Below are 25,257 nucleotides of genomic sequence, written 5' to 3'. Positions count from 1 at the left end.
AGACTGTGGACAAGTGAATCAGCAAATACTGATCCTGCAGATACGGGGGTACTACTGTGTATTAAAAAAAACCCTATTCAAGCACTCCAAAACCTGTATTAGGCAAATGAGTACCAGCCGTATCTGCTCCACTCTGATTTCCAGTTCACCACCATGCATGGACGATGATGACAATCAGAAAGGGTCAGCTTTCTCCATTCATGGAAGCCCTCCCCATATTGGGGTGTACTAGGGGGGAAAATCAGCATTACAGAGTCTGCTTACATCGAGGTGGTCTGCCATTGTGGCAAGTTGCCTTCAGCATCTGCTGGGTGGCTAGAAACTACAGAGATTGGGTAAAGCTAAAACCTTTTCCCTCGTGTGCTTTATTTTGGTTTTAGAACAGCTGGATAAGGCAAAAGGCTTCCCCCGCCAGGTACCAATAAGAGCAGCACTTTGCAGTGCTTGGAAATGTTACTCCTTGAGAATGGCAGCTCTGGGAAATCCCAACCTTGGGTAATCCAGATGTTCTTGGACTACAACTCCCAGAAATCCTGGCCAGCACAGCTAGCGGTGAAGGCTTCTGGGAGTTTGAGTCCGAGAACATCAGAGGTCCCAAGGTTTAGAGCCAGAGACTTGGAGATCCCTGGATGTTGGGAGCTCAAGAAAGCAACATAAACATTTTGTTCAGTAATGCAAAAGGAAATCTTGAGCAATGTGGATCATAGACCCTGTAAAAGTAATAAAGTATGAAATAAAGTATTGAGGTGCGTGCAGGTCAACGATTGCTTGGTGGCTTTGTTTCATTTACGGGCATTAACAAAGTAGGGCTTCCCTTAAGGCAGCCAGGCCGGGCGGCGGGTCATATAGCCTTCCAGGTGTAAGTGGACCACAACTCCCATCGTCCACCCTAACCGACATCAGCTGATGGGAAGGACTTTATTGAGTCCATTTCTACCCTGCCTTTCTCTCCCACAAGTGGGACTTCAAAGGCAGCTGGCAATAAAATAAAACTGGAGAAAACACTAGTGAAATGCAAAATGAATAAAAAGCGTAAGAATTTAAAAACACACCAGTAAGAATAGAAAAAAAAAGGAGGAAAAAAAAAATAGCCGCGGGAATTGCCATCCCAACACGGTCTGGAGGGCCACATGTCCGTTTTTCCAAGTCCTGCTCTACTACTTTGGTCTGATCCTGCAACCTTAAGATGGCTCTTTTTTCTCCTCCTCAGACTGTTTTCTCAGCCAGGGGAGGTTCCTGGGGAACGCAAAGGATCTGAGAAGGCGCAGGCGGAGGACTGTTGGGCACAGACGCCCCTAAGGTCTCCTCGCCGGGAGCGTTCGGAGGCGCCGCCCGCCCCGTGAGCGTGTCCACAATGCGCTCCAACAGAGTCGTTTGTCGTTCCAGAGCGGCCGTGTAGCTCTCCATGCAGCGCTGGAAGGCCACGTCCGAGTCGCGCATGGCGGAGGCCATGGTTTGGCTGGAGTCCCTGATGCTTTTCGCAATGTGCCTGGCGCACCAGACGGCCACCCGGCGGTCGTCCACCCGGCGCTGAGATTCCTTGCTGTCCAGCTCATAAAGGGCGTCGCGGATTTGCTCCCCGGTCTCCTTGGTGGCTTTAATGAGGTCCTTCGCCAGCTGCGCGCGCTCTATTTTCCTCTTGTTTCTGAACCTGGCCGCCCTCTGCGCGCTGGTCAACGGCGCGTCTCCTTCCAGGTCTCCGGGGGGCAGAACGTGGCTCAACGGGGGCTCGTCCACCCCACCAAGGCCCCCATCGGCACCTGAGTTAGGATCCTTACAGCCCACAATGTCCAGGAGGATCGAGGCGGCGTCTGCGTTTTCAAGGGCTTTGCGCTCCTGCTCCTGTATGAGACTTTCAGCTAAAAAGGAGCAGAAAAGCACAACAGTTGGTAAGCCGTTCCCCTATAAATCAGGAGGAAGTTGTGTGTGTGTGTGTGTGTGTGTGTGTGTGCGTGCGTGCGTGCGTGTGTGTGTGTGTGTGTGTGTGTGTGTGTGAGAGAGAGAGAGAGAGAGAGAGAGAGAACCCTGAGCAGAAATTTCAGGAGAGGATCAGGGCGCATTATATGAGGGAACTCACGAGTTCCTCATGAATTCAATCACTCCTTTCATTTCTATGCCTGCTTTCTTCCAGGGAGGGCATCCACAGTGACTCAAGAATTACAAAAAAAAACAAGCTAAATTAAAAAGAAAAGGACCAAAAGCTAATCACAATTAGGGTACACCCATTGAATCAGTGGGGATTTGATGAGTAAACCCCTGTGTCATCTGCACAGATTCAATGGGCCTCCTCTAATGGCAACTTACTACTAGATTTCGGCTAATATACTTAGTGGTTGCATTTAAAAATGCAGTAATGTTTTAAAAATTAGTTTAAAAATATAGGTTAAGACACATTGATCACTGACTGGAGATAAGAATGAGGATTTAACTGCTCTGTGCTGAGGAGAAACCACCTTCTCTTTAGCTCTCCGCAGGTGAATGCTGTTCTTGTGATGGGAGGTAAGAGTGGGGATTTAAAAGCATCTAAGCTTCAAACACCACGTTGTTTAATTTCAAGTGGCATTTGAAGAACAGGACATTGAAAATTTGAAGCCACGGAGAGAACCAGCTGGATCGCTTGCATGCTGACATGCATAGGATTCAGCTGTGCTCTAAAAAAATATCTACACTGGTGGGAAAACACGACAACACCATGCCCTCCCGGTCAGGATCACTCAACCCACAGCTTCTTCCCATGAAGAACTTTCCCAACTGGAATTCCATTGTATTCACGAAGGCTTTCACGGCCGGGAACTAATGGTTGTTGTGGGTTTTTCGGGCTCTTTGGCCATTTTCTGAAGGTTGTTCTTCCTGACGTTTCGCCAGTCTTTGTGGCCGGCATCTTCAGAGGACAGAGTGCTGACAGAGTGCTGTCCTCTGAAGATGCCAATGGCCACAGAGACTGGCGAAACGTTAGGAAGAACAACCTTCAGAACATGGCCAAAGAGCCCGAAAAACCCACAACAACCATGGAATTCCATTCTCTAACTTCCTCCAGGGATTTCCCCTCCAGGACAAACCAAGGATCCCAAGTCCGGTGTTTTCTCTCCTCCTTCGTGGCTTCCAAAATCTGAGTAAAACAGACTTTACAAAAAGAACTATCTTGGCACAAAACTACCCTCTGTGAAGCAAAAGGGGGGAAAAAACAGGAAAGCTTGATCAAGCAGAAAGACACAAACGTCCAATATTACAACTTTGGTTAATCCATGTAACAAAGTAACAGGTATACCAAATTTTGCACACGATGGGCCAAACCTCTCTTTTCTTGTACGTAGATTGAGGGGGGCACCGAATCATTCGCCGAGTAAGATTTACATCACTGTTTTCCAGGAGCGGGGACTGGTGACTGGACTTGGTTTCATAAAAAACAAAACCGTCGGACTTGACTCAAAACCTTTTTTTCAAGTCACGTTTTTGAGCACGAACATCTCCTGGAGAAGGTGTGGCTGCTTCTGAGGGGGTAGTTTCCCTTGGGGACCAGTCAGTGCCGTATTCAGAACAGGCATGGTGGTGAGAGACGGCCTCGCCACTTGTCCAGAAGTCCCAAGAGTGAGCAGCAAGGCCTGCCTGGCCAGCGTCAGTGACGTTGCACCCTCCCTCCCTCTCCTGGCAATGAATAACAATATCTGTGGGGGGAGAGGACATAGAGGGACACACAGAAGGCACTGCCACAGATGCCCTCCCTGCTCCAGAGCTCCTCTGGATGCCTGCGCACTATAGCAGCTGCGGAGGGACACATGAAACCAAGATGGCGGCTGCTGTTGCCAGCACCGCCACCAGCGACAGTTCCTGCCTGGCCAGGGCGAGGAGCAGCAACCACCATTAAGGCAGACTTGGCCGGTAAAGTAAGCGTCGCTGCCGCTGAGATGGCAGGAAACTCCCAGGACCACAACTCCCAGAATCCCCCAGGCAGGGTCTTGGGACTCAGACCCCCCCAAGACATGCCCACATCCCTGCTATCGTCCACCTCGGCTCCTTTTCTCCTGACATTTTGGAATCCAGCTCCCGGACCCCACAGGCCAAGGGTGAAGGCGCCGTGATCTTCTCCAGAACCTCAGGAGAACAACTGTTGAGAAAGATTAAGCTGAGATGCAACAGAAGGAATCAAATGCCTTCAGGGTCAAAACAAACCTCCTTACCTGCGGACAAAGGCCTAGATAACGGGCACTCTTGTTCTATTTTCTCGCGGTCCGGATTGCTGTCTTCTTGGCCTTGGTAGCCGGAGAACCGATCGTCCAAAGACTGGAGCAAATCCGTGGGCATGTCCTCAGCCCCTTCGGCCCCACCGTACAGTTCTTCCGACAACTCTGGAAGCCCGTTTGGGTCGACCTGGATCGACGTTACCTCCGGAGGGTCGCCATCCGCCACAATATTTCTTATAAGCTTGTCCTCAAAATCGAGTCCGAGATCGGTGGCCGGATCCAGCCCATCCTCCTCCTGTTTCTCTTGCTTGCACTCGACCGATGCAATGGTGAGCCCGTTCTCATCCACCACCCGGACTTCCACGGGCAGGAGGGCGCTCTGGAGCACGCCGGAAATGCAGTTGGCGTCGTCTTCCTGCGGTTCTTCCTCCTTGATTTTGGGAGTCAGTGCCGGCCGCTTAGAGGAAGCCAGTCCATGATTCTGGGCCGCCACGCTCCCGCCAGGCTGGGAAAGGAGCTCGTGGGAGGGAGTGGGGGACCCTGCGCCAGCCTGAGAGCGCGTGAACGTCTCCTGGAGAAGGCGCGGCTGCTTCTGAGGGGGTGGCTTCCCTTGGGGACCGGTCAGTGCCGTCTTCAGAACAGGGGTGGTGGTGAGAGACGGCCTCGCCGCTTGTCCAGACGTCCCAAGAGTGAGCGGCGAGGCCTGCCTGGCCAGCGTCAGTGACGTCTGTCTCTGCCACTGACCCTTTTCCGGGCCGCTACTGCCTCCTGCAGACCTGGGGGTGGCATCTCTTTTCTCCAGGATCATGGCTAGTTTATTATAGTAGGGCATGGCACTCAGGTCGACCCCGGAGCCCTTACTCTGGATGGTGACTTCCTTATATTTCTTCTTCAAGGCGTTCATCTTCTCGCGACACTGGCGGGCCGACCGGTTGTAACCCCGCAGGCCCATTTCCGTGGAGAGCCAGTTAAAGACTGCCTCATTGTGGTACATATTCCGAAGTTCATTTTGCACCTCCGGGCTGATCCAGAGGTCAACAAACAACCCGATCTCTTCTTTGCTCCAAAATTTGGCCCTCTGCCTCTGGGATTCCTGGGTGTCCTTTGCCGTGGCGGTGGGAGCCTGGGAGATGGGGGACGTGCCTGCCAAGGAGAGGCTAATGAGCACAGGATACGTCCCAGAGCTTGGAAGTAACAAACAACCAGTTTCTGTTTTCCCAACCACAAAACTACGATTAGACCACTGCACCTTAGGCAAGAGATATTTTATCTTCCTTTGCCATGTTTATACTGATTGTCTACAGTTGCTTTTGTAATTATAAAAATTTATAAAAATTGTTAAGTCTGATCTCACTAATTAATGAAGGAGGTTCACATGGTTGATGTATTGTTGTATTTGCTAATGTGACAATCGGATGCAGACCAAAAAAAAAAAAAAAAAGAAAAGAAAAAGAAAATGTGCATTTTCTAAGGCTTTTTAAAAGACAACAAAATACAGTGGTGCCCCGCATAACGAGCGCTTTGTTTAACGACGAATCCGCCTAGCGATATGTTTTTTGCAAAAGCGATCACATTGCGATGTTTTTAATAGTAAAACATCACTTTATGATGATCGGTAAGCATTTCGCTTACTGATTTTCGCATAGCGATATTTTTTTAACAGCTGATCGGCGGTTCCAAAATGGCCGCTGGGTAAAGAAAATGGCTGCCCGCTGTGTTTTCGTGCCCTTTCCTCGCTTACCGGGCAGCGAAAATGGCAGCCGCATGGAGGATTTCCGCATAACGGTGAGTTTTTTGCCCATAGGAACACATTAAATGTGTTTTAATACGTTCCTATGGGCTTTTTTGCCCCGCATAGCGACGAATCCACATAGCGACAATTTTTTCGGAACGGATTATCGTCGCTATGCAGGGCACCACTGTAATAATAATAACTGTGTCCTGTCAAGTCAATACTGACTTATGATGACCCTTTTGCAGGTTTTCTAAATAGAAAATACCGAAAAGTGATTTACTCTTTCTTCTGGGGGTGGCCCCTGGGATTGTAAAGCTAAAAGAAAAACTGTTTTTCAAAAATAGTAACTAAAATAAGTAAATTATTTAATTACTTTTAGTTACTTTTTTAAAAAGGAAAGTACCAGCTTATAAAAAGTTGCAAACAAACAGACAGGGTGTTGCCATGAGAACGGTCAAGCATTGACCACTCGGTTGTACAGACATGGCTCTTTGGGTGGCATAAGGTGCTTGGTGTGGAGCAGAAAAGACCACACGTGTGTACATGTGTTTGTTGTGTGTACTCACAGAGGTAATGAAAACCAAACAGCACTCAATCAAGGTTTTCCTGGATCATATACACATATGGTCATGTACACATACGACTAAAAAACAGAAGTAGTTAAGAAAAATGTTTTGGCTTCTGCCTTCGTCAGCTGCTCTGGTAAAAGTACAATAACACACCACACAACCCTGTACAGTGGTGATTCACCATAGCGCACGTGCTCAGGTGGCCATTTTGTGATGCTCAACCGGGGATTGGCCTACCTAGAGGAGGTAGGCATGGCCTCTGGGAAGCCCGGGGTATGGTCTGTTTGCATCACACTGGAGGTAGACCAGGCCTCTGGAACTTCTGCCATAAGGTAAAAAGTTCCACTGACATGTTTAGTGTGGATTCAATTTATTTTATTGGAGCACATCCTGAGTGTTAAGCAGGGCATTACTGTATGCTGTTTCCTAGACAGGCATTATGGAACCCAGAGAACAGGGAATTCCAAAGTGGATCCATGTTTCCATGTGTTGTCCTCTAAGTTCAGGTCATGAGGTCTTCAGGTAGCCAGTCTGTCAACCTGTAAGTTTCCTCTCTTTTCTGATGTGTCTGGATTTGGCGGTCCCTCTATTTCAACCAAAGACAAGTCTGAAAGGCCATGAGGTTCAGCGTTAAAAGTGTGTGGTTGCTGGCTGTTCCAGCTCCTTAGTCAAGATGGCAGACCTCTGGTTTCTGAATTTTGTACAGAGGTCTGTTGCTGTTTTGCCTACATACTGCAGATGCCGGCCTCAAAGAAATAAAACTACACTGTAAGACCTAAAGGTGCTATTTTGTTTAAGATTACAGGCCCTGCCGGTCAATTAGAAGTCTTGCCTTATTCTCAGTTTCATTAAATACTTCTGTTTGTTAGTCACTCCTATAAGTGTGTGTATGCATTTGCATACACACACCTACTGTTGTACTTTTATCTCCAAATAAAATATTGGAAACCATTAGACAGACCATCCAATGGTTTCCTATGGAGAAAAAACAAAAAATCATCATAAATTAACGAAGTGTCAGAACAACACCAAAATCAGTTTGCATAGGTTTCAGGAGGTGGACTAACCATTGCAATCATTTAAAACAGCGTCCAAACATTGTAAGACACTTTTACAGGAGCGAAAAAGGACTTCGCAAAGGCATTGAAATGTATTGAGTCGGCTTCAATACATTCCAATATAGGAAACATTGTTTCACTCAACGATGTTTCCTATGGGGATTTTCACTGAACGATGGCAATCCGTTCCAATTGGAACGGATTAACCGGTTTTCAATGCATTCCTATGTGAAATGGTGTTTCACAGAACGATGTTTCACACAACGTTGATTTTTTTGGAACCAATTAACATTGTTGTGTGAGGCACCACTGTAATTCGTTCCGCGAGAAGCGCTGTCTTGTGAAAAACGATTTCCCATAGGAATGCATTGCAATGCATTCCTACGGGAACCCCGCAAGACGAATTAAATTTTTTCGCCTTGCGAGGCATCGGTCTCACAAAAAAAAAGTCTTGCGGAGCACGGCCATAGAAGAAGCCGTCTTGTGAGGCACCATTGTGATAGCAAAAAACATTCATCTTGTGGGTTTTTCGTCCCGCGAGGCATTTGTCTTGCGAGGCATCACTGTACAGTACTCCTTCCGGGGATATGCACACATCCACCACTGGGATTTGGCAGAACAGCTGCAGCTCACAATGTCAGGGCTGCTCGTCTAAAGAAAAGGAAGCACGCAAAGGTGGTGGTGGTGGAGAATGGGACATGGATACCCTTGGCCCTGTACAATGACTTCCTCCCACATCACCAGAGTGACACCAGAAGCTCTGCCCGTGATGGGAGGAGTCAATGCTGAAGCTCCTCCCCCAGGGAGCAGCGCTCCGCCTCTCACAAAGGAGGAAGGTGTGGGAGGGGCCAAAGCGAAGGTTCCGCTTAGAACGCCCAAGGTTCTCCGCTAGAAGCTTGGAAACATGACCTCTGCCCGCTGTAACCACAGAATCATGGCTAGTAGATTCTGGGAGTTGCAGTCCAAAGGGGGGGGAATTCCAAAACCCTGCCCTGGGATGGAGCAATGGCACAGGGGTTTCCATGCCAAGAGAGTAACCGCAAGAAAGAGCCGCCCCCAGTGAGAGGAGAGAGTGGTTCCTCACCCAGCGACATCACATTCTGGTAGTTCTCCTGCATGACCTCCTTGTAGAGAGCTCGTTGCGTCCAGGTTAGGAGAGCCCACTCTGCTTCTGTGAAATAGATGACCACATCCTCAAACGTCACAGGGCCCTGGAGGGGGAAGGGGGAAAAGAAAGAATAACTCAGACCACAAGATCACAGGGCCGGGATGGCCAGAGAACGGCTGCAGCTCATTGGCCAACATCATCTTCTACAGCAGTGATGGAGAGCTTGTGGCCCTCCTGGTCTGTTCGGACTCCAATTCCCATCAGCCCCCAGCGCCAGCTCTGCTGGCTAAGGCTGATGGAAACTGCAGTCCAACAACCATCAGAAGGCCATCTGGTGACCACAGACCCCGGCCATCATCACCTCACTTTGCCCCTTGGTAGGGCCTGCCCTACAGGCTTGTGGTTGGTCGGTGCATGTGTGTGTGTACACATTATGTGCTTGCTCTTGTGCACTCTTGCACACACACTCTTTCACCCACATACACACACAGCGGTCTCAGAACTTTTGTGGGCTGATTTCCAAGCCTGCTCTCTGTCTCACTCTTCCAGGCACATTTATTGATTTATTTATTTGCTGATTGTTTGCTTTATTTACAGGCCACCTTCCTCACGGTATGGAGAAGCTGAGGTGGCTCACAATATTACAAAGAACAGAATTAAAAACATAATAAGTTAAACACTGAAAAACAATGAAAACTACACACTACTTAAAAATCCAACTGAAAATTAAAAGCAAGTAAACATTAAAAGCCATCTTAACTTTTAAAAAGGCATTCAGGGACGCGAGCATGAATGTTAAAAGCCTGCCTGAAAAGACGGGTCTTCAAGCTGTCAGAGGAAGGATAAAAAGGAAGACGGGGGGAGCCTTATTTTCACCCACCTCCCCAATCCATACAAAATCCAGCTGCAGGTTCTAAAAAAGCAAAACTCTTCCTTACCAGATTAATTTTCTGTTCGATTTCTCCACCAATGAACAGGGAGGTCATTCCGCAGCCTGCTGGAGAGGAGAGAGAGAGAAACTTCAGAGATGCTTTAGGTGAAGCTTTCAAATCCTCCACACCCACACCCACATTCCCCTGATGCATGAGCCCATTTTGATAAATGTAACACAGGAGAAAAGGGTTGACAGGTTTGGGCTAAACCTGATAGAATTGTTAAATCCGGTTTTGTAACATGACAATAAGTATTGTCAGGATCAGTATTGTAAAGTGAAGCAAAACTTGAATATATACAGCTGAGGTAATGGTTACAGCTGTGAATGCAATCATAGGATTGGACAATACTGGGATAAAACTAGCAGCACAAGCACGCACAATCTGTGGGTTGTTGGTGGTGATCCTAGTTGGTGTGATTGTGGAAGAGTCGTCGTGTTCCTGTGCTGGAGAATCGTGGAGGAAGCCGTGTCTACGTGCTTGGTATTGAAGAGAAGCTCTGGCAAGTTGGACGGAACGTATGGTATGCGACTACTGAACTTATTTACTGGACATTGACTCTGATATATGCACTAAACTCTGTGGAAACTGTTGTGCATTACTTTGGAACTGAGAACAAAGACTGAGCTGTAAATATACTTGTATATTCTGTACATAATACAATATCTGCTATCAACACTGCCCTGGTGCTTGGTGTCTTCATCATCTCAGGGAAGATCTTTTGGATATTGCCCCCTGGTGTATACCTGTACTACTGCTACTCTGTCAAGGGTTAATGACAGAAGCCTGTTTATGAGGGATGATGAGAACTCATCGCAAAGCCAAAGGCGCTGTCCTGGCTATAATGCAAATGGTAATGTACACATTTCCCCTGACTTCTAATGTCCCTTCCAAACATTTAATCTGTCTCGGAGGGGCCTCCGAAGGCCTTTGCAAGCTATTTGGTGAAGTCATGCAATACGGTGTAGTGGTTAGAGCAGGAGACGCCAGGAGTTCAGAAATGATTACAGCCAGGAGTTTAGGAAAATCATTTCAACATTTGGAGAGGGCAATGACACAAAAGCAAGGAACCCCCTGAAGAGTGGGCACAGACACAAAGGGACCCGGGCCGTCTGGGGAATCCCAAGGGGCCCACGCCCAGACCCCCCCCCCAGGCCTGAAGTTTCTCAACTGGCAAAAGGGCATTTCAGTGGAGCAAATCCATGTCGCTGACGCAGGGCTTGCCTCCGTCTGCTGAGATCATTCTGCCAATGAAAAGGGGGTCCCTGAGTTCAACCTCCCTCTCAAATCCCTCAGAGCCAGACTCTGAAATGCCCTTGGCTAAAACGTGCTCTCTGATCCTTCTGGTTGAAGAGCGAGGCTGGAGTTATGAGGGAGAGGACACCTGTGAAGATTTAAGCATCTGCCTTCAAAGCTGCGGCTGATCTCAGCAGTAGAAAGGCGCGTTTTCAAGGCAGTTGGGTATCCAGAAAATGCAGAGGTGCCTCGCTAGATGATGATAATCCATTCCACTGAAATAGCTGTTTAGCGAAATCGTCTAGCGAAAAACATTTCCCCATTGGAATGCACTGAAACCATTTTAATGCATTCCAATGGGGAAGAATCGTCGTCTAGCGAAGATCAGCCATAGGAAAGGCGCTTTGCGAACCGCCGATCAGCTGTTTAAATCGCTGTCTTGCGAAGCTTAGGTCCCGAAAACACCCGTTTTGCGAGGGCGGAGGGAGCTGTCAAAATCGTTGTCTAGCGAAAATTGGTTTGTGAAGCAGGGACCAAACATTGTCCAGAGAAATTCCCCCATAGGAATCACTGTTTTGAGAATCACTATAGCGATCGCAAAAAGTCAATGTCTAGCGAAAAAACTGTCATGCGGGGTAACTGTCTAGCGAGGCACCACTGTACATTGTCATCTTGAAGAGACCTGGCAAGCTCTTATTTCTCCCTACGTGTAGCCTGCATAATTATAGACCTCCGAGTGCTTTAAACGCTACGGGGCAGTATATAAGCAGCACACTTTGCTATGCTTCCATGAGCACATCAGACCCATGGACTGAAGAGGGCAGGTGTCATGATGGGTTATTCTCTAGACCAGTGGTCCCCAACCTTGGGCCTCCAGATGTTCCTGGACTTCAACTCCCAGAAATCTTGGCCAGCAGAGGTGGTGGTGAAGCCTTCTGGGAGTTCTAGTCCAAGAACATCTGGAAGCCCAAGGTTGGGGACCACTGCTCTAGACCAGTGGTTCTTAACCTTTGTTACTCGGATGCTTTTGAACTACAACTCCCAGAAACCCCAGTCAGGACAGCTGGTGGTGAAGGCTTCTGGGAGTTGCAGTCCAAAACTCCTGAGTAACCCAAGGTTAAGAACCAGTGCTCTAGACAACCTTCGACATAAGACATGGTGTGGCATGAGGCTGGGAAAGGCTCTCCGTCCCCTTTTTTTGGACTACAGCTCCCAGAATCCTCCAGCCAGCATGGTTGGCGGCCATGCTAGCTGAGGGATTCTGGAGGTTGTAGTCCAAAGCAGGCAGTTTTCGAAGCCCAGAAACTGCCAAAGGATCTAGATCCACTCATGGTGCCGCCAGACGCTGCTGCTCAACCAAACCCGCCTGGTCTTGTTCCCAGGCAGCAACCGTACAAATTTAGAAGACTATTTTCTCCAGACTACAACTCCCAGAATCCCCCCAGCTGCACAGCCAGGAGATGCTACACCAAGCGGCACCGTTTGAGCGAAAACTCTGTGGCGTTCTCACGGCCTGTTAAGCCCACCTCTCCCCCCCTTTGACAAAGCAACGTGTGTGAGGTTCACTTACTTCAAAAGGCGGTGGGCCAGCCCTGCTGCGTTTGAGGGCCCTCCTGCTCATTCTGCTCGAATGGGGGCCCTGGACTCCGGCCCCCAAGTCCTGCTCTGTACGGCACCACGGGATGGCGAGGGCAAAAGGGACCATGTACACCACCTGAGCTTTTAAATTAATAAGCATGAATTCGTCTCGTTCCCAGCAGGCATCCTTAGTGCAGAACAAAAACAAAAACAAAAAGACCAAAGTGATCTACAACCCAAAGAGGTCGTCCACCCACCCCACAAAGAACCCTCTCTTTGCCCCTTCTGTGGGATCTGGCGATTCACAGATTCCCGGGTTTCAGCCAATCAGATAACAGGCAGGAAATATTTTGCAACATCGATTTTCGAACCGTTTTACCAAAAGTAACAGTCAAGCTTAAAAGGCTAGCAGAAAATAGACAGGAGGGGAAGGGCCATTTCTGTGTCAATTTTTGTCATCTCCCATCGCCAGGACTGCAACGTAATCTCTTGGACAAGATCTATACATGCTAGATTTTTTTTAATCCAAAGAATCTATATCTCTAGCATGACATAAGGCGGATTATGGTTTACAACAGACCTGGGCAGTTTCAGAAGGGCCAGAACCCTATTTTCTCCACTAGCCCTGAAAACGAACGAAAATGAAGAAAATGAAGAAAACCAGATGTTGCTAAACGTCCACTTCTGGTTTCCTATGTGTGGGTCTTCCTATGTGTGGGTCCTTTGGGATGGGTGGGGTTGGTGGGCAGGGTTTCCGCCTGATCTTACCTCAAAACTACAGCTCCTGGAGCTGCTTAAAGCATAAAAGGATTATTATTTTGGATTCTGAGGGGAGAGTTGGCCTATAGAGGTATATCAACAGCCTGTGTGTGTGGGTGTGTGTGTGGGTCCTGGTCACAGTTTGCTTGCCAGTGGTTTACAACAACAGCGACTGTGCCAGGTCAGGGTGGGGTCCCATTACAATTCCAAGCATGTTTACTCTGAGGTAAATCCTACAGAATCTAATAGGTCTTGCTGTCGGGTCGAGAGGTCTGTAAGAAAGCCCCACTGAATGCAAAAGGTACACTTACGCAGATGACAATACTGTATATGGGATCACACCACTGGAAGAATCTGGGAAATGACCTCATTGCAGAGTTTGAAGAAGGGGTTTTTTTTGGGGGGGGAGGGTTGGGCCACCACCCCTAAAAACTTGCAGATAGCATGGCCAGAGGTTTCCTCACAGGGATAGCTCAGTGGTTTAGGCATCTGGCTGCAGAGCCAGAGGTTGGGAGTTTGATTCCCCACTAGGCCTCCTTGATAGGGGCTGGACCTGATGATCCATAGGGTTTCTTCCAGATCTGCTGTTCTAAGATTATTATTATTATTAAAATTATAAAGGCAATTTTCACTTTTTAAAAGTATGCCTGCCCCCTTTCCATTCCTGATGTTAGAAAACCAATTTTATCTTTTATTTCTTAAATGATTTGGATCATAACACTAAACCAGTCTGATCTAGATGGAAAAGGGGAACGGGATGGACTGGTATTGGACATTTAATATATGTGTATAAATATACACAGATATACATATAATGTTAGACCAGGTATAGGAGAAACGGGTTCATCCGGATGTTGATGAACTTCAAATTCCCATCATCCTTCACTCAAGGTTATGTTGGCTATGCCTGATGGGAGCTACACTCCAACATCATCTGTATGGCCACTCCCCTATTCACCCCTCTCAAATTAGACATTACATGACAAATGGGTCCAATAATGTCTATCAGCGGCACAACTTGGAAATGTTACTTTTTCAGATTATTATTCTTGGAATCTTCCAGCCAGCAGGAACCGAATGACTGTGAAATGTCAACTCACACCGTGATAGAAGTCCTCCTGCTTTCAAGGATGCTTACTACTAAAAAAGTTTTGTTTAGGACTTTTTTTTAATAGGATAAATATCAATCAACTCACCAGGATTTCCCTTTTGCCTTGAGGTGGTTATCTACCTACTTTATAAAACAGTCTACAGATGTGCAAAGTTTTTTTTAAAAAAATTGTTATCTAAACACAAAAGTAGGATATAAAAAAGAACAAAGACGTGTCTGACCTAAAGTATCTGTAATTCAACATCCTGTTTCCAGTGAGCAACCGGATTCCTTATGAGCAGCCCAGAAATAAGACGGAGGTGTTTTTTTTTTTTTAGCAAACCCCCTCCCTCCTCTGTTGCCCATTGATTAGCAATTCAGAGGCATATTTCTGTACACCCACAGTGACAACAGCGATGGCGGCTTTAGAGTTCACACAGAGAAACAAAACTTTGCCATCGCGAGCGGAGCTCTTTCAACTCTCTGCCAAGAATAGCTTGGCCACTTGTGTATTTCTCCACCAAATATTTACAGGTAAGAGTAGCTATTTCCTTGAGCTACCAAGAGCGGAAATGCAGATGGGGGCGGGGAGGCGGGGAAGGCACGACACGTGAGCAAAGTGATCGTCTGCATGCACCCCACTTGTAAGATCAGAAAAAGTAACCGCAGCCAACGCAAGAGAAAAACAAGCACAGCGGGAAGCAGGAAAATAACCGAGGACACCGGGTGAACTACAGCCCCCATCACCCCCCCTTCTGCCCATGGCGGCTGGGGACGATGGGAATTGTAGTCCGACGGCTCTTGGGGGGCGGGAGAGGAAAGGCGGTAGTTAAGCGGGTGGACAGCTTCCAGAAGAGAGCCAGAGACCCCGGACAAAGGAAGAAAAACAAACATCCTTACTAAGGAAGCCGGAGGAAGTTTTTAGTCGAGGCGGAGCTGGAGAGCGCGGTGGTTCCGTGTAAATGGGTTTGCTCCGGATCGGATCCCTTCTCCGGCTGGGAAGAGCCGGCCTAGCGCGGGAATCCTGCACCCCGGGGCTCTCCCGGCCCGCCGCGCCCGATCCATGGACCCCCCCGGCCTGGGATCCGGAGAGACTTTGCCGGATCTTTCCCTCTTCTGCGGTCCCCCCTTTTCCTCCTCCCCTTCTCGGCGCGCCAAGGCCGCGATGCACTTGGGCGAGGATGGGGAGCCGGACTCTCCTCTTCGGCTTCGCCTTCCTGCTCCGCCCACCGAGCTCGGCGGCGGCCAATCAGAGGAAAGGGACCCGCCTCCTCGCCCGGGACCTCTCCCGCTCTCATTGGCCGGCGGGGCAAAGGAACTCGGACCGGAGAGGAAACCGTCGTCTTCTTCTTGGGGGTGGCCTTTTTTTTCTTTGCTGTCGGAGCCACGTGGGAAAGGAGAGCGACCTGGGTTGCAAACTCTGCCGTGGTGCATTTATTTTTTTAAAATGTATTTTGGCGCTCGTATCTTTTTTTTTTTTTTGGGTGGTGGGGGGAGGAAAGGGAGTCGCGCGTCTAGAGAGAACGATGAGGACTAGCGCCTTTAATTCCCTCCACGAAATAAAAGCTCTAGCTAGAGATCGCGAGGAAGCGTGGCTGTCACCGTTCCGGGGGAGGAGAAGCCGCAAGCCCAAAAAACGTGCGTATGGGGAAAGTGGTGTGGGAAACCTGGGGCAGGTTTTTAAACCTGGGAGCCGTGGACGCTTAATTCGGAGCGGACGCGAATTGTTCGAGGAGAGGATCCGTTGCGACCGCGTAACAATGGAATTCAGCCCATTCACCGTGCTTGGGCGTTGGGGTTGTTTTATATATGACATTTCAGTTATTGGACCTGAAGGGGGCCTATTGCAGAAGGCTGTGGATGAGTTTTCTCTGTGCTCCAGCTGCTAAATAAATTGTTGCTACGTCCGGGGCATCAGATTCTGGGAACTGTAGCCGAAGAAGAAAGGTTTCGAAGATTAGTTCCTAAGTGGAGAATCTGCAGACGATGGTCCAACACCACATTGTCTCCTCCAAGAGCGAGGGGCATCACCATAGCTTTGTCAAGTTTCTTGATTTTGCTCCACCTTACCAAGTGCCTGAGTTAAAGAGAGGTGAAAATCTGTGCTCCTGGACTACAACTTCCAGCTTATTGTGGGAATTTTGGGAGTTGTAGTCCAGGAACACAAAGCTCCACACTTCTCTCCCAAAGAGAGCTCGGGGAGAGAAAAAGTCACATCTTCTCTAGAACCTCTTGTCTGGGTTTTGCCCCCTTTGCCTCAAAACCAAAACAAGACATCATGGGAACAGGAACAGACAAGTATTGAAAAAATATACAGTGGTGCCTCGCTAGATGATGATAATACGTTCCACTGAAATCGCTGTTTAGCAAAGTCATTGTCTAGCGAAAAGCATTTCCCCATTGGAATGCATTGAAACCTGTTTAATGCATTCCAATGGGGAAGAATCGTCGTCTAGCGGCCATAGGAAAGCCGCTTTGCGAACCGCCGATCAGCTGTTTAAATCGTTGACCAGCAAAATTCCCCCATAGGAATCAATGTTTCACGAATAAAAGTCAATGTCTAGTGAAAAAACTGTCATGCGGGGTAACTGTCTAGCGAGGCACCACTGTATATGGACAAATCAAGGTGTTGCCTCCCCTCCCGGATTTTCAGGTGGGGTGTGCTCTCCTTCTGCCCTCATTATCAGCTGCTATCACCTCTGTTAAAATTATTCCCATTGCAAAATTATCCCACATAAACAGTTGCACCACCATCACAATGGAGATCTCAGTTCATATGAAGAGCTAAGCAGGGTTAATGCTCTCCAGTGCAAATAGGAGAATGTGCATATACGTAATCCACAGGCTTTTCACACAGTTAGCACTTTCCAGGCTGGTTTGGATAGCTCAGTGTTTTTGGTAACCGGCTGCATAGCCAGAGGTTGCGAGTTCAATTCCTCCCCCCCCTCCGTATTTCCTGGGAGAAGAGCCAGCTTATGTAGCTTTGGGTAAGCTGCGTAATCTCGGGGCACCTTAAGAAGGTGTGAAGGAGAGCATGCTAGTGAGCTGTCCTCAATCCAAAATGTGCAGGAGGAAGCTTGCGGATGTGTAGAGGGGATACTCATAAATATAGAAGGGATGACAGAAAGGAAGGCGATAGAAGTGTGTTTATCAGAGGATCAGGAGGAGGAGAAAGGGGAGGAGCGAGATCTGATAGAATGGGAGGAGGTAATAAAAGGAGGTGATGCGCGGGAATTCAGAATTGGAACAGACCAGATAGAGAAAGAGACGAGAGATTGTGCGGTGCAGACAGAAAGAGAAGAAGCAGCTTCTGCTAAGGTCTGCAGCTTGTTAAAAGACTTTCCGAATTTGAAGACTGTCGGAGGATTGCTGCCCGATCCAGAGCTACCTAAGGTGGAGAAGAAGGGAGCGAAACTCTTAGAATGGACTGTGGTGGTTTATCCTCGCAACCAAGGTGGGGGGAGGAAAGTGATTCGTCCCAGTCCCTCTTACAACGTTCCACCTCTAGAAGGGGACTGGGCGAAACACCCTTGCTGTGCGCAGTACGGAGGACCGCACTGAGAGGGATGACTGATTGCGAGTGCTTTGGTTCAGCCTCAATGTAAGAAGCAACATATTTACCCCAGGAACAAAAGTTTTGAGTTATAAGACGTTGCCGGAATTATGGTAAGTTGTTTAGATCCATTTCATTTGGTTAATCTTGTTAATCTGAAGTTAATAAAGTTGAACCAGTTGGATTTTTGAAATTGCCTCTGTCTCTTATTCCTGCCAAAATGAGGGAACCGTCGCCAACGCCTGAAGAACCCAATAGCAGAAGGAGAAAACAAAAGAAAATTTAAAAAAAGAAAACCATTGTGGCACCTTAAAAAACTAAACTGCTGTATTTTAATGTGAGATTTCATGCACAAGTCCACTTCCTTGTCCATGAAGGCTCAGTTTAAAACAGCGGCTAAATCTTCCAAGGTGTCACTACGGTTTTGCCTTCTTTGTTTTTCATTTGTTTTTGCCCGACATGCTAGCACAGACTGTTGGGGCAACCTCTTCTAAACCTAACTCAAAAGGAGGGAAGAGTAAACCACTTGTGTGCATTCTCTCCTCATCATTAGTATTATTATTATATTTATTGCTTTTCTTGCATAAGTAGCAGTTTCTTATCACACCCATCTGTCCATATGTTGGAGCTGCAATGTCTTTGTATGAAAAAATGAGTAAGGGGATAGAACACCATGTGCCCATCTGTGTGATATGGGCAAATTTTTAAAAAAATCACAAAAGGAGCAAAAGACCCACACCATTGGGAATAAGACCCTTTTTCACTGTAACTACGTTGTCAAAGGCTTTGTTGTTGTTTAGCCGTTTAGTCATGTCCGATTCTTTGTGACCCCATGGACCAGAGCACCCCAGGCCTTCCTGTCTTCCACTGCCTCCCAGAGTTGGGTCAGATTCATGTTGGTGGCTTCGATGACACTGTCCAACCATCTCATCCTCTGCCGTTCCCTTCTCCTCTTGCCCTCACACTTTCCCAACATCAGAGTCTTTTCCAGGGAGTCTTCTCAGGTAAGTCAAAGGCTTACCTGAATAATAAGATTAAAAAGGTTTGTTACTGTTACCACAGCCACCCCTCACATCCTTTTATTTCTAGCAGCCTAAAGAATTCACAGATAAAGGGAGCAAAATGAGATAGCAATACTATTTATTGAACAAACCAGCAGTTTAAAATAGTGCAAATACATTTCAGAGCATAATTAATAGTGCTGGCAACAAAAAGGTTAAAAAAAAAAGATCAAATCTGCTTCCTCCTCCACTTTATTTTTTAAAAAATAAGATTTGCTTGCAGTAATGCTCGTTCGGTCCACAGTTCCGTCTGCTCTGTGAATTCTGATGCCATGTGGCCTCTTTGATTCTTTCCAAACCCAATTTCAAAAAACAACAACAAAACTTTCGGGTTCTACACAAAAGCTCTTCCTACATGTATCTTCTCCAAGCACAAAGCATCAAATGGCAGAGAAGAGCGGCTGGAAGGAGAAGCTGGATTTCTGTGGCATCCTTGGTCCTGTTTGCTGGGTCAGACCCGGCAGCCACTTTCGGCAAAGGAACGGAGGAAATCCTGGAGCTGAGAGCAGGTGTTGCGGTTCCTGGTGGCGGCACAGAGCTTCTGTAGGGGCAGCTCTTCCACCCAGCTGTCTTTATCCAGCAGGTACTGGAGGCTGCAGAAAAAGGATTGAAAATTAATTAGAAAGCTCAGCGTACCCCAGTTCCCAGAATCTGTAGGAGAATTAAGGTGGAACTCTCTGGCCAGAGTTCGAATCCCAACTTAGCCATGAAAACTCACTGAGGGCGTGGAATTGATAAAACCATTCCCTAAATATCTCAACTTACCTTGAAAGCCCAGTTAGGGACGTTGTAAGTCCTTTCTATAACAACAAATCTTAAGACACTCTGGTCTCCCAAATCAACATTTTCCCTCACAAAATGTGAAGGATGGAAGTGGCATTTCTAGAGAAGGAGTGATCAAAGCAGAGCTTGGGGGAGAAAAATACTTTTGAAGACTACAGGTCCCCAGAATTCCCTAGCCAGCAATGGCCCCTGGGTGATCTTGTGCTCTCTAGGAATAACTTTTCAAGTCTTGTGTGGGAAATCCTGAATACCGTAGAATAGTCGCAGAACACAGCTAGTAAAAAAGGAATGGCGTTTATTATGTGGTAAAGATGAAGAGCAAGACAGAAGCCTTGTGTACTCTGGGAACATCTGAGACGAGCCCACCCATTTCACGCAGAGCTCATGCGCTGGAGGGTGCACTCCACAAAAAGGTTGTGGTGAAATAAATTTTTATTTAATCAACATTAAATTGTTTATTTAATTGGGACCCCCAAAGTTCCCACAATCCTTCCTGTTTTGTTTTCATTGTTGTTGAAACAGACTAGCATGGCTGCCTCTGCCATTTAGGTGGGAGAAAGCCGCAACAAGGATCTCTCCTTCTCCCAGCCCCCGAATGATCGGCAGATCCCAGATCCTCTCTCACAGACGTGGCACGTTTGTTTCCAGGAGGACGCACAGAGAGATCCCCTGCGCCCCATCCCCTCCTTTGATGGGAGAGGCTTTCAACACATCTGAAATCCAGGTGGCCGAACAAGGTCACACTAAATCCGTCTTTGAGCAGACCACTCAAGAGACAGGCCCGCTTGAGTAGCCAGAGGCAAGAGAAGAGCATCGAATGATGGGAGTCGGAAGGGGCCCATAAGGCCATCGAGTCCAACTTCCTGCTCAAGGCAGGAATCCAAATCAAAGGAAATCTGCCAAAACTGGTTGTCTGATTTGCTCCTGAATGCCTCCAATGTTGGAGTGCTCACCACCTCCTGAGGCAACTGGTTCCATTGTACTGTTCTAAGAAGACATTTTCCCCCTGATATTCAGCTGAAATCTGGCTTCTTATATATTGAGCCCATTATTAGGTAACATGCAGTCTGGAATGATCAAGAACAGATCCTGCTCTCCTTCTTACTACCTTTCAAGTATTTGAGAAGTGCTATCAGATCTCCCCTCAAGTCTTTTCAAATCTAAACCTGCCCAGTTCCTTCAGTCTTTTCTCCTGGGGCTTGGTTTCCAGCCCCCTGATCATCCTTGCTGCCCTCCTTTGAGCTTGCTCCAGTTTGTTGGCATCCTTCTTGAAAGTGCGATGTCCAGAATGGGACACACCACTCTAGATGAGCTCTAACCAGGGCTGAATAGAGGGGGACTAGTACCTCACAAGATTTACAGACCATACTTCTGTTAATAAAGGCTAAAATTGCATTTGCCTTTTTTGCAGCCACATGGCGCTGTTGGCTCATATTCAGCTTTTGATCTGCAACAGTGCCAAGATCCTTTTCACTTGTAATACACTGTTTGCCCGAAAATAAGACCTAACCTGAAAATAAGCCCTAGTATGATTTTTTAAGGATGCTCGTAATAGAAGCCCTACCCCCAAAATAAGCCTCACTTAAGTGAAACCCCGCCCTTCACCCTTCTGTGGCAACCAGAAGAAGATAACATGACTGTATTTGAATAAATGTAGATTGCTGTACATGAAAAAAATAAAACATCCCCTGTAAATAATCCCTAATGTGATTTTTTTGGAGCAAAAATTAATATAAGACCCTGTTTTATTTTCAGGGAAATATGGTATTACTAAACCAAGTATCCTCCATCTTGTAACTGTGCATTAGGGATTATTTTTTAATTATTTAAATTATTTAATTAATTAATAGGGGTTATTAGTTTGGGGTTGTTGTTTTCCCCCCTATGTGTATAACTTTTTACTTATCCCTGTTAAATTTCATTCTGTTGTTTTCAGCCCAGTGCTCAAGCCAGTCAAAACCTTGAATCTTCCAAGGTATTAGCTATTCTGCCCGATTTTGTGTCATCTGCACACAAAATTTCCATCCCTTCATAGGAAGGAGTTTTGGTAGGTGCCTTTTGTCAGATAAAGCCATGAAAAGTTGCTCCTGTTGAAGCTTACTCTGTGCACGTGTTAAGAATACAGGAGCACCACTGTCTTTGTTTGCATTGGCTCCGCTCATCATTTTCTCGTTTTCACACCCTAATTATGACCAGCAGGCACACTGCCCTCCTTCCCCCTCCCCCTCTCTCCCCTCCCCGCTGACAAATGACCCTGCATGGCAGCAAACCTCGGCCACGTGACCTCTGGGCAGAGCTTGGAAAGGTTAACACAGTCAGATTGAATCATTCAAGCCGTCTAAACTACCCCATCTCAAAAACGTTAAGCACCTGAATTAGCTGCTTGATTTATTAAGCAACTGGAACGGAAAATGCCACGGAGAGTTGCGAAAAGGGGCTGGGATGAATTAACATAACAAGCCATGTTGGAATAGTGTCGTTTGGTATCTTCATGATTAAAACAAATCTAAAAGTTATTACTAAAAATGTAACAGGAGCAAGTTAAATTTCACACATTGTTCCCAAGCTCCACCCTAGACTGCCGTCTTCAGGACTCCACATTTTCCACTTATTCCCAAGCTACGTTAAGGACCCTTTGACAATTCTGTGATCTCTTGTTAGTCTGTCTGGGTGTTAAGATAATCTTTCTCTCAGTCCTGCCACCTTCACTGGTATGTTTGGTGGGGACACAGGAGAGGTCCTTCTCTGTTACTGCACCCAGACTCTGGAACTGCCTCCCACTGGAGGCCAGCCTGGCCCCATCTTTGCTGTCCTTCCGCAAGCAGTGAACACCTTTCTCTTCAGGCAAGCTTTCCCTGGGTGACGGGCTGCCTGAGTGAGATTTTTTAATGGATCATCATACCTTACTGCTTTGAATGCGTTTTGGTGTTGATTATATTTTTTTAGTGTGCTAGTTTGATCCATTTTAATATCTGTATACAGTAGGACTCCCGTATCTGCGGTTCCACTTATCCATGTTCTGAAAATACTAAAAATACAGTGGTGCACTGCTTGACGATGACCCCGTTAGATAACGAAATCGCTTCACGATGACTTTTTTGCGATTGCTATAGCGACCGCAAAACAATGTTTCTATGTGTTTTTTTTCGTTATATGACGATTCGGGAACTGTTTTTTGCTTAACGACGATTAAAAACAGCTGATGTTCGCAAAATGGCTCCCCGCTGTTTTCCGGACCGATTGTTCTCAAGACAGGGATCGAAAATGGCTTCCCCTATGGAGGATCTTCGCTGGACGATGAGGTATTTCCCCCATTGGAACACATTAACCGGTTTTCAATGCATTCCAATGGGTTTTTTTTCGCTTGACGACGATTTTCCTGGAACGGATTATTGTCGTCAAGTGGGGCACCACTGTATTAGAAGAAAAAGTCCAGAAAAAACTCTTTTTACATGTATTACCAGAACTGGCCACTAGAGTGATCAAACGCACAGAGAACATGCTATGAATACAACTTGTTAGTGAAGAATACACTAATAAACTTTGGTAATGCATATGAAGATAAGTTTTTCTGGATTTTTTCCCCTTTATCATGCTAGCTAGCTCTCTTTCTCTCTCTGTCTCTCCCTCGTATTTGCCATTGTCCACGGTTTTCAGTATCCGCAGGGGCCTTGAAACCAATCCGCAGTGGATATGGGAGTGCTACTGTATTTACTATTGTTAACTTTGAACACTGTCTTTCAATAATGTAATAAGCTGTCTTGGGTCCTTCTTAAGGAGAAAGGCGAGGCAAAAATATTTTTAATATAGAAAGCAAGAAAATAAATATAGAGCCGATTGTCCTTCCTTGCCCTTGACCTACCGGCCTTCAGCATCGTGGGTTTCCCCGTCACGTCCCATCAGTAAATATGTGCCGCCCACGGCCAGCCGCGTCCGGCACGCTGCACGCACCACAAAGCGCCGGACCTGCTTGATGGAGACGGTTGTGTCTGAAGCTGAAAAGGAAAAGGGAGATTTGCAAAATCACGAGGAGCGGGCCAGCAGTGGTCTGACTCTGGCACCACCCGCAGAGGCAGCATCGCTGAAGCTTCGCTAGGTGGAATTCCCTTCCCACGCAAGGCTGGCTTGGCCTCAGAGCCTTCCACCAGTAGGTTAAAAATCTTCCTCTATAACCTGACCTTTGATCCGTGAATGCCCTCGTCGCAGGACTGATGCTTTTAATAACATCTTTTTAAAATCATGCGTTTTCAATTTGTTTGAACATTGCTTAAGCTTAATTGTATATATTTTCAAATATTAATATCTTAATTTATTGCAATTTTGAACATACAGTGCACTTGTCTCTCAGAAAAAAAGCACCAGGAACTTCTCTGAACTGGAATTGGTCTGTTGGACTGAAAAAAGTTCCTCAAACTCCCTCTAGGGCAGAAGTGGACAACTGGTGGCCCTCCAGAGGTGGTTGGACTACAACTCCTATCATCCCTAGTTGATGGAGCCCAATGGTGAAGGAAGGCTGCCAGAGGCGGCCACCTCCTAAGATCTGCAGAACTGTTGTTGCTTCTGCTCCAGGGGAACTTAGGGAAAGCCACATCTGGATGATGGGCAGAAGCAAAGCCAGTGGGGAGCACAACCACACCTTGGCCCCGCTTTTTTCCTGCTGTCCATTTTCTGAGCCCCCCCCTTTCATCTATTTCTCTCCCTCCTTCTATCATCTCACTTCCTCCCTGATGCCCCTTTTCTTTTGGCCAGAAATCTGAATTTGCCATTTCCCGAGAACTTTCAAATTTAAGCCAAGGACCACAAACCATTGGGCTTTGGGTGGGTGGGGAGGCGTGAGGTTTGCAGGTTGCCCTGCATCGCTGGCTATATTTGGATCCTCTTGGGCATAAATCCTTCCTTGTGTGTGTGCATGTGTGTGTGTGTGTAATCCCCACCCACTGCATCACTTACTGAACTGCAAGGGCTCCAGGATGGTCACATCGTAGACTCGGAAGGCGCTCTCCTGGCTCTCGCGCTCCACTTGCACCCGGAACGCTGCGAGAAGGAAAGTCGGACTGAGGTCAGCACCATCGGGCAAAGGAGGTCATTCCCCTGCCTCAGTTGACTGAATAAAAGCTCTTAAACAGAACATAGAAATAGAACTGCTGGATAGCTCAGGGGTTTAGGTCTCTGGCCGTGGAGCCCAAGGTTGGGAGTTCGATTCTCCACTGTGCCTGCTTAGCAAGGGCTGGACTTGAGGAATCCATGTGGTTTCTTCCAGCTCTGCCATTTTTAAGATTATTATCACCACTGCATCTCTTTTAAACTGCAGTTAAGGAGGAGGGTCACAGAACAACAGAATTAAAATGCTGGAAGTGATCTCCCCCACCCGAGATCGTCGGGTCCAACCAGCTCACAATGTAGGACATGTGCAGCTAAAACAACCCTGACGGATGGCCACCCAGGCTCTGATCCACCACTTTGGATGCAGGCAGTCCAACCACTTGCCCTTGCGTATGCCAAGGGGCGGGGGGGGGGGGGAGAAGGCAGGTGGTCTAATTTCTCAAATTATGAGAAAGGAGATTCCTAAAGTTGGACTGGAATCTCCTTTCTCATAATTTGAAACCTTTCGATC

At 47.2% G+C, this 25,257-nt stretch overlaps 2 protein-coding genes across 3 annotated transcripts in view; both read right to left on the bottom strand.

Annotated features, from left to right (window-relative positions):
• Window positions 1–336: 336 nt before the first annotated feature.
• LOC110089769 (uncharacterized) lies at window positions 337–15,484 on the bottom strand. Of its 2 annotated transcripts, none has more exons than XM_020813050.3 (6): window positions 15,147–15,484; window positions 12,390–12,584; window positions 9,590–9,648; window positions 8,628–8,754; window positions 4,179–5,324; window positions 337–1,859 (listed from the first exon to the last, which is right to left on the bottom strand). In XM_020813050.3, the coding sequence occupies exons 3-6, from the start codon at window positions 9,635–9,637 to the stop codon at window positions 1,207–1,209; spliced, it is 1,974 nt and encodes a 657-aa protein (XP_020668709.3). In that variant the 5' UTR covers window positions 9,638–9,648; window positions 12,390–12,584; window positions 15,147–15,484; the 3' UTR covers window positions 337–1,206. The 2 variants fall into 2 exon arrangements, with proteins under 2 accessions (XP_020668709.3, XP_020668710.3); XM_020813051.3 differs by having other exon boundaries at window positions 9,590–9,645.
• Window positions 15,485–18,922: 3,438 nt separating this feature from the next.
• The window catches only part of LOC110089773 (complement C4), a 78,185-nt gene continuing 71,850 nt past the window's right edge, over window positions 18,923–25,257 (bottom strand). Inside the window, exons 39-41 of the mRNA XM_072988536.2 lie at window positions 24,594–24,677; window positions 23,506–23,638; window positions 18,923–19,453 (exon numbers count right to left, since the gene is read on the bottom strand). Coding sequence (XP_072844637.2) covers window positions 19,312–19,453; window positions 23,506–23,638; window positions 24,594–24,677 — 359 coding nt within the window. The 3' untranslated portion in view covers window positions 18,923–19,311. The remainder of the gene's footprint in view (window positions 19,454–23,505; window positions 23,639–24,593; window positions 24,678–25,257) is intronic.

This window comes from Pogona vitticeps, chromosome 2 (genome assembly GCF_051106095.1).
Source record: "Pogona vitticeps strain Pit_001003342236 chromosome 2, PviZW2.1, whole genome shotgun sequence".
Classification (NCBI taxonomy): domain Eukaryota; kingdom Metazoa; phylum Chordata; class Lepidosauria; order Squamata; family Agamidae; genus Pogona; species Pogona vitticeps.
Note: the sequence above shows the minus strand (reverse complement) of the source record. Positions and strands in the feature narration are given on the sequence as shown.

Bases quoted from the DNA above. Each gene is read 5' to 3' on its own strand.
- LOC110089769 (XM_020813050.3), bottom strand. From the start codon at position 9,637: ATGACCTCCCTGTTCATTGGTGGAGAAATCGAACAGAAAATTAATCTG. The intron at 5,325-8,627 runs GTGAGGAACCAC...TCTCCTTGGCAG, and splicing joins CCAGAATGTGATGTCGCTGG to GCACGTCCCCCATCTCCCAG. The intron at 1,860-4,178 runs GTAAGGAGGTTT...GCTCCTTTTTAG, and splicing joins ATCTAGGCCTTTGTCCGCAG to CTGAAAGTCTCATACAGGAG.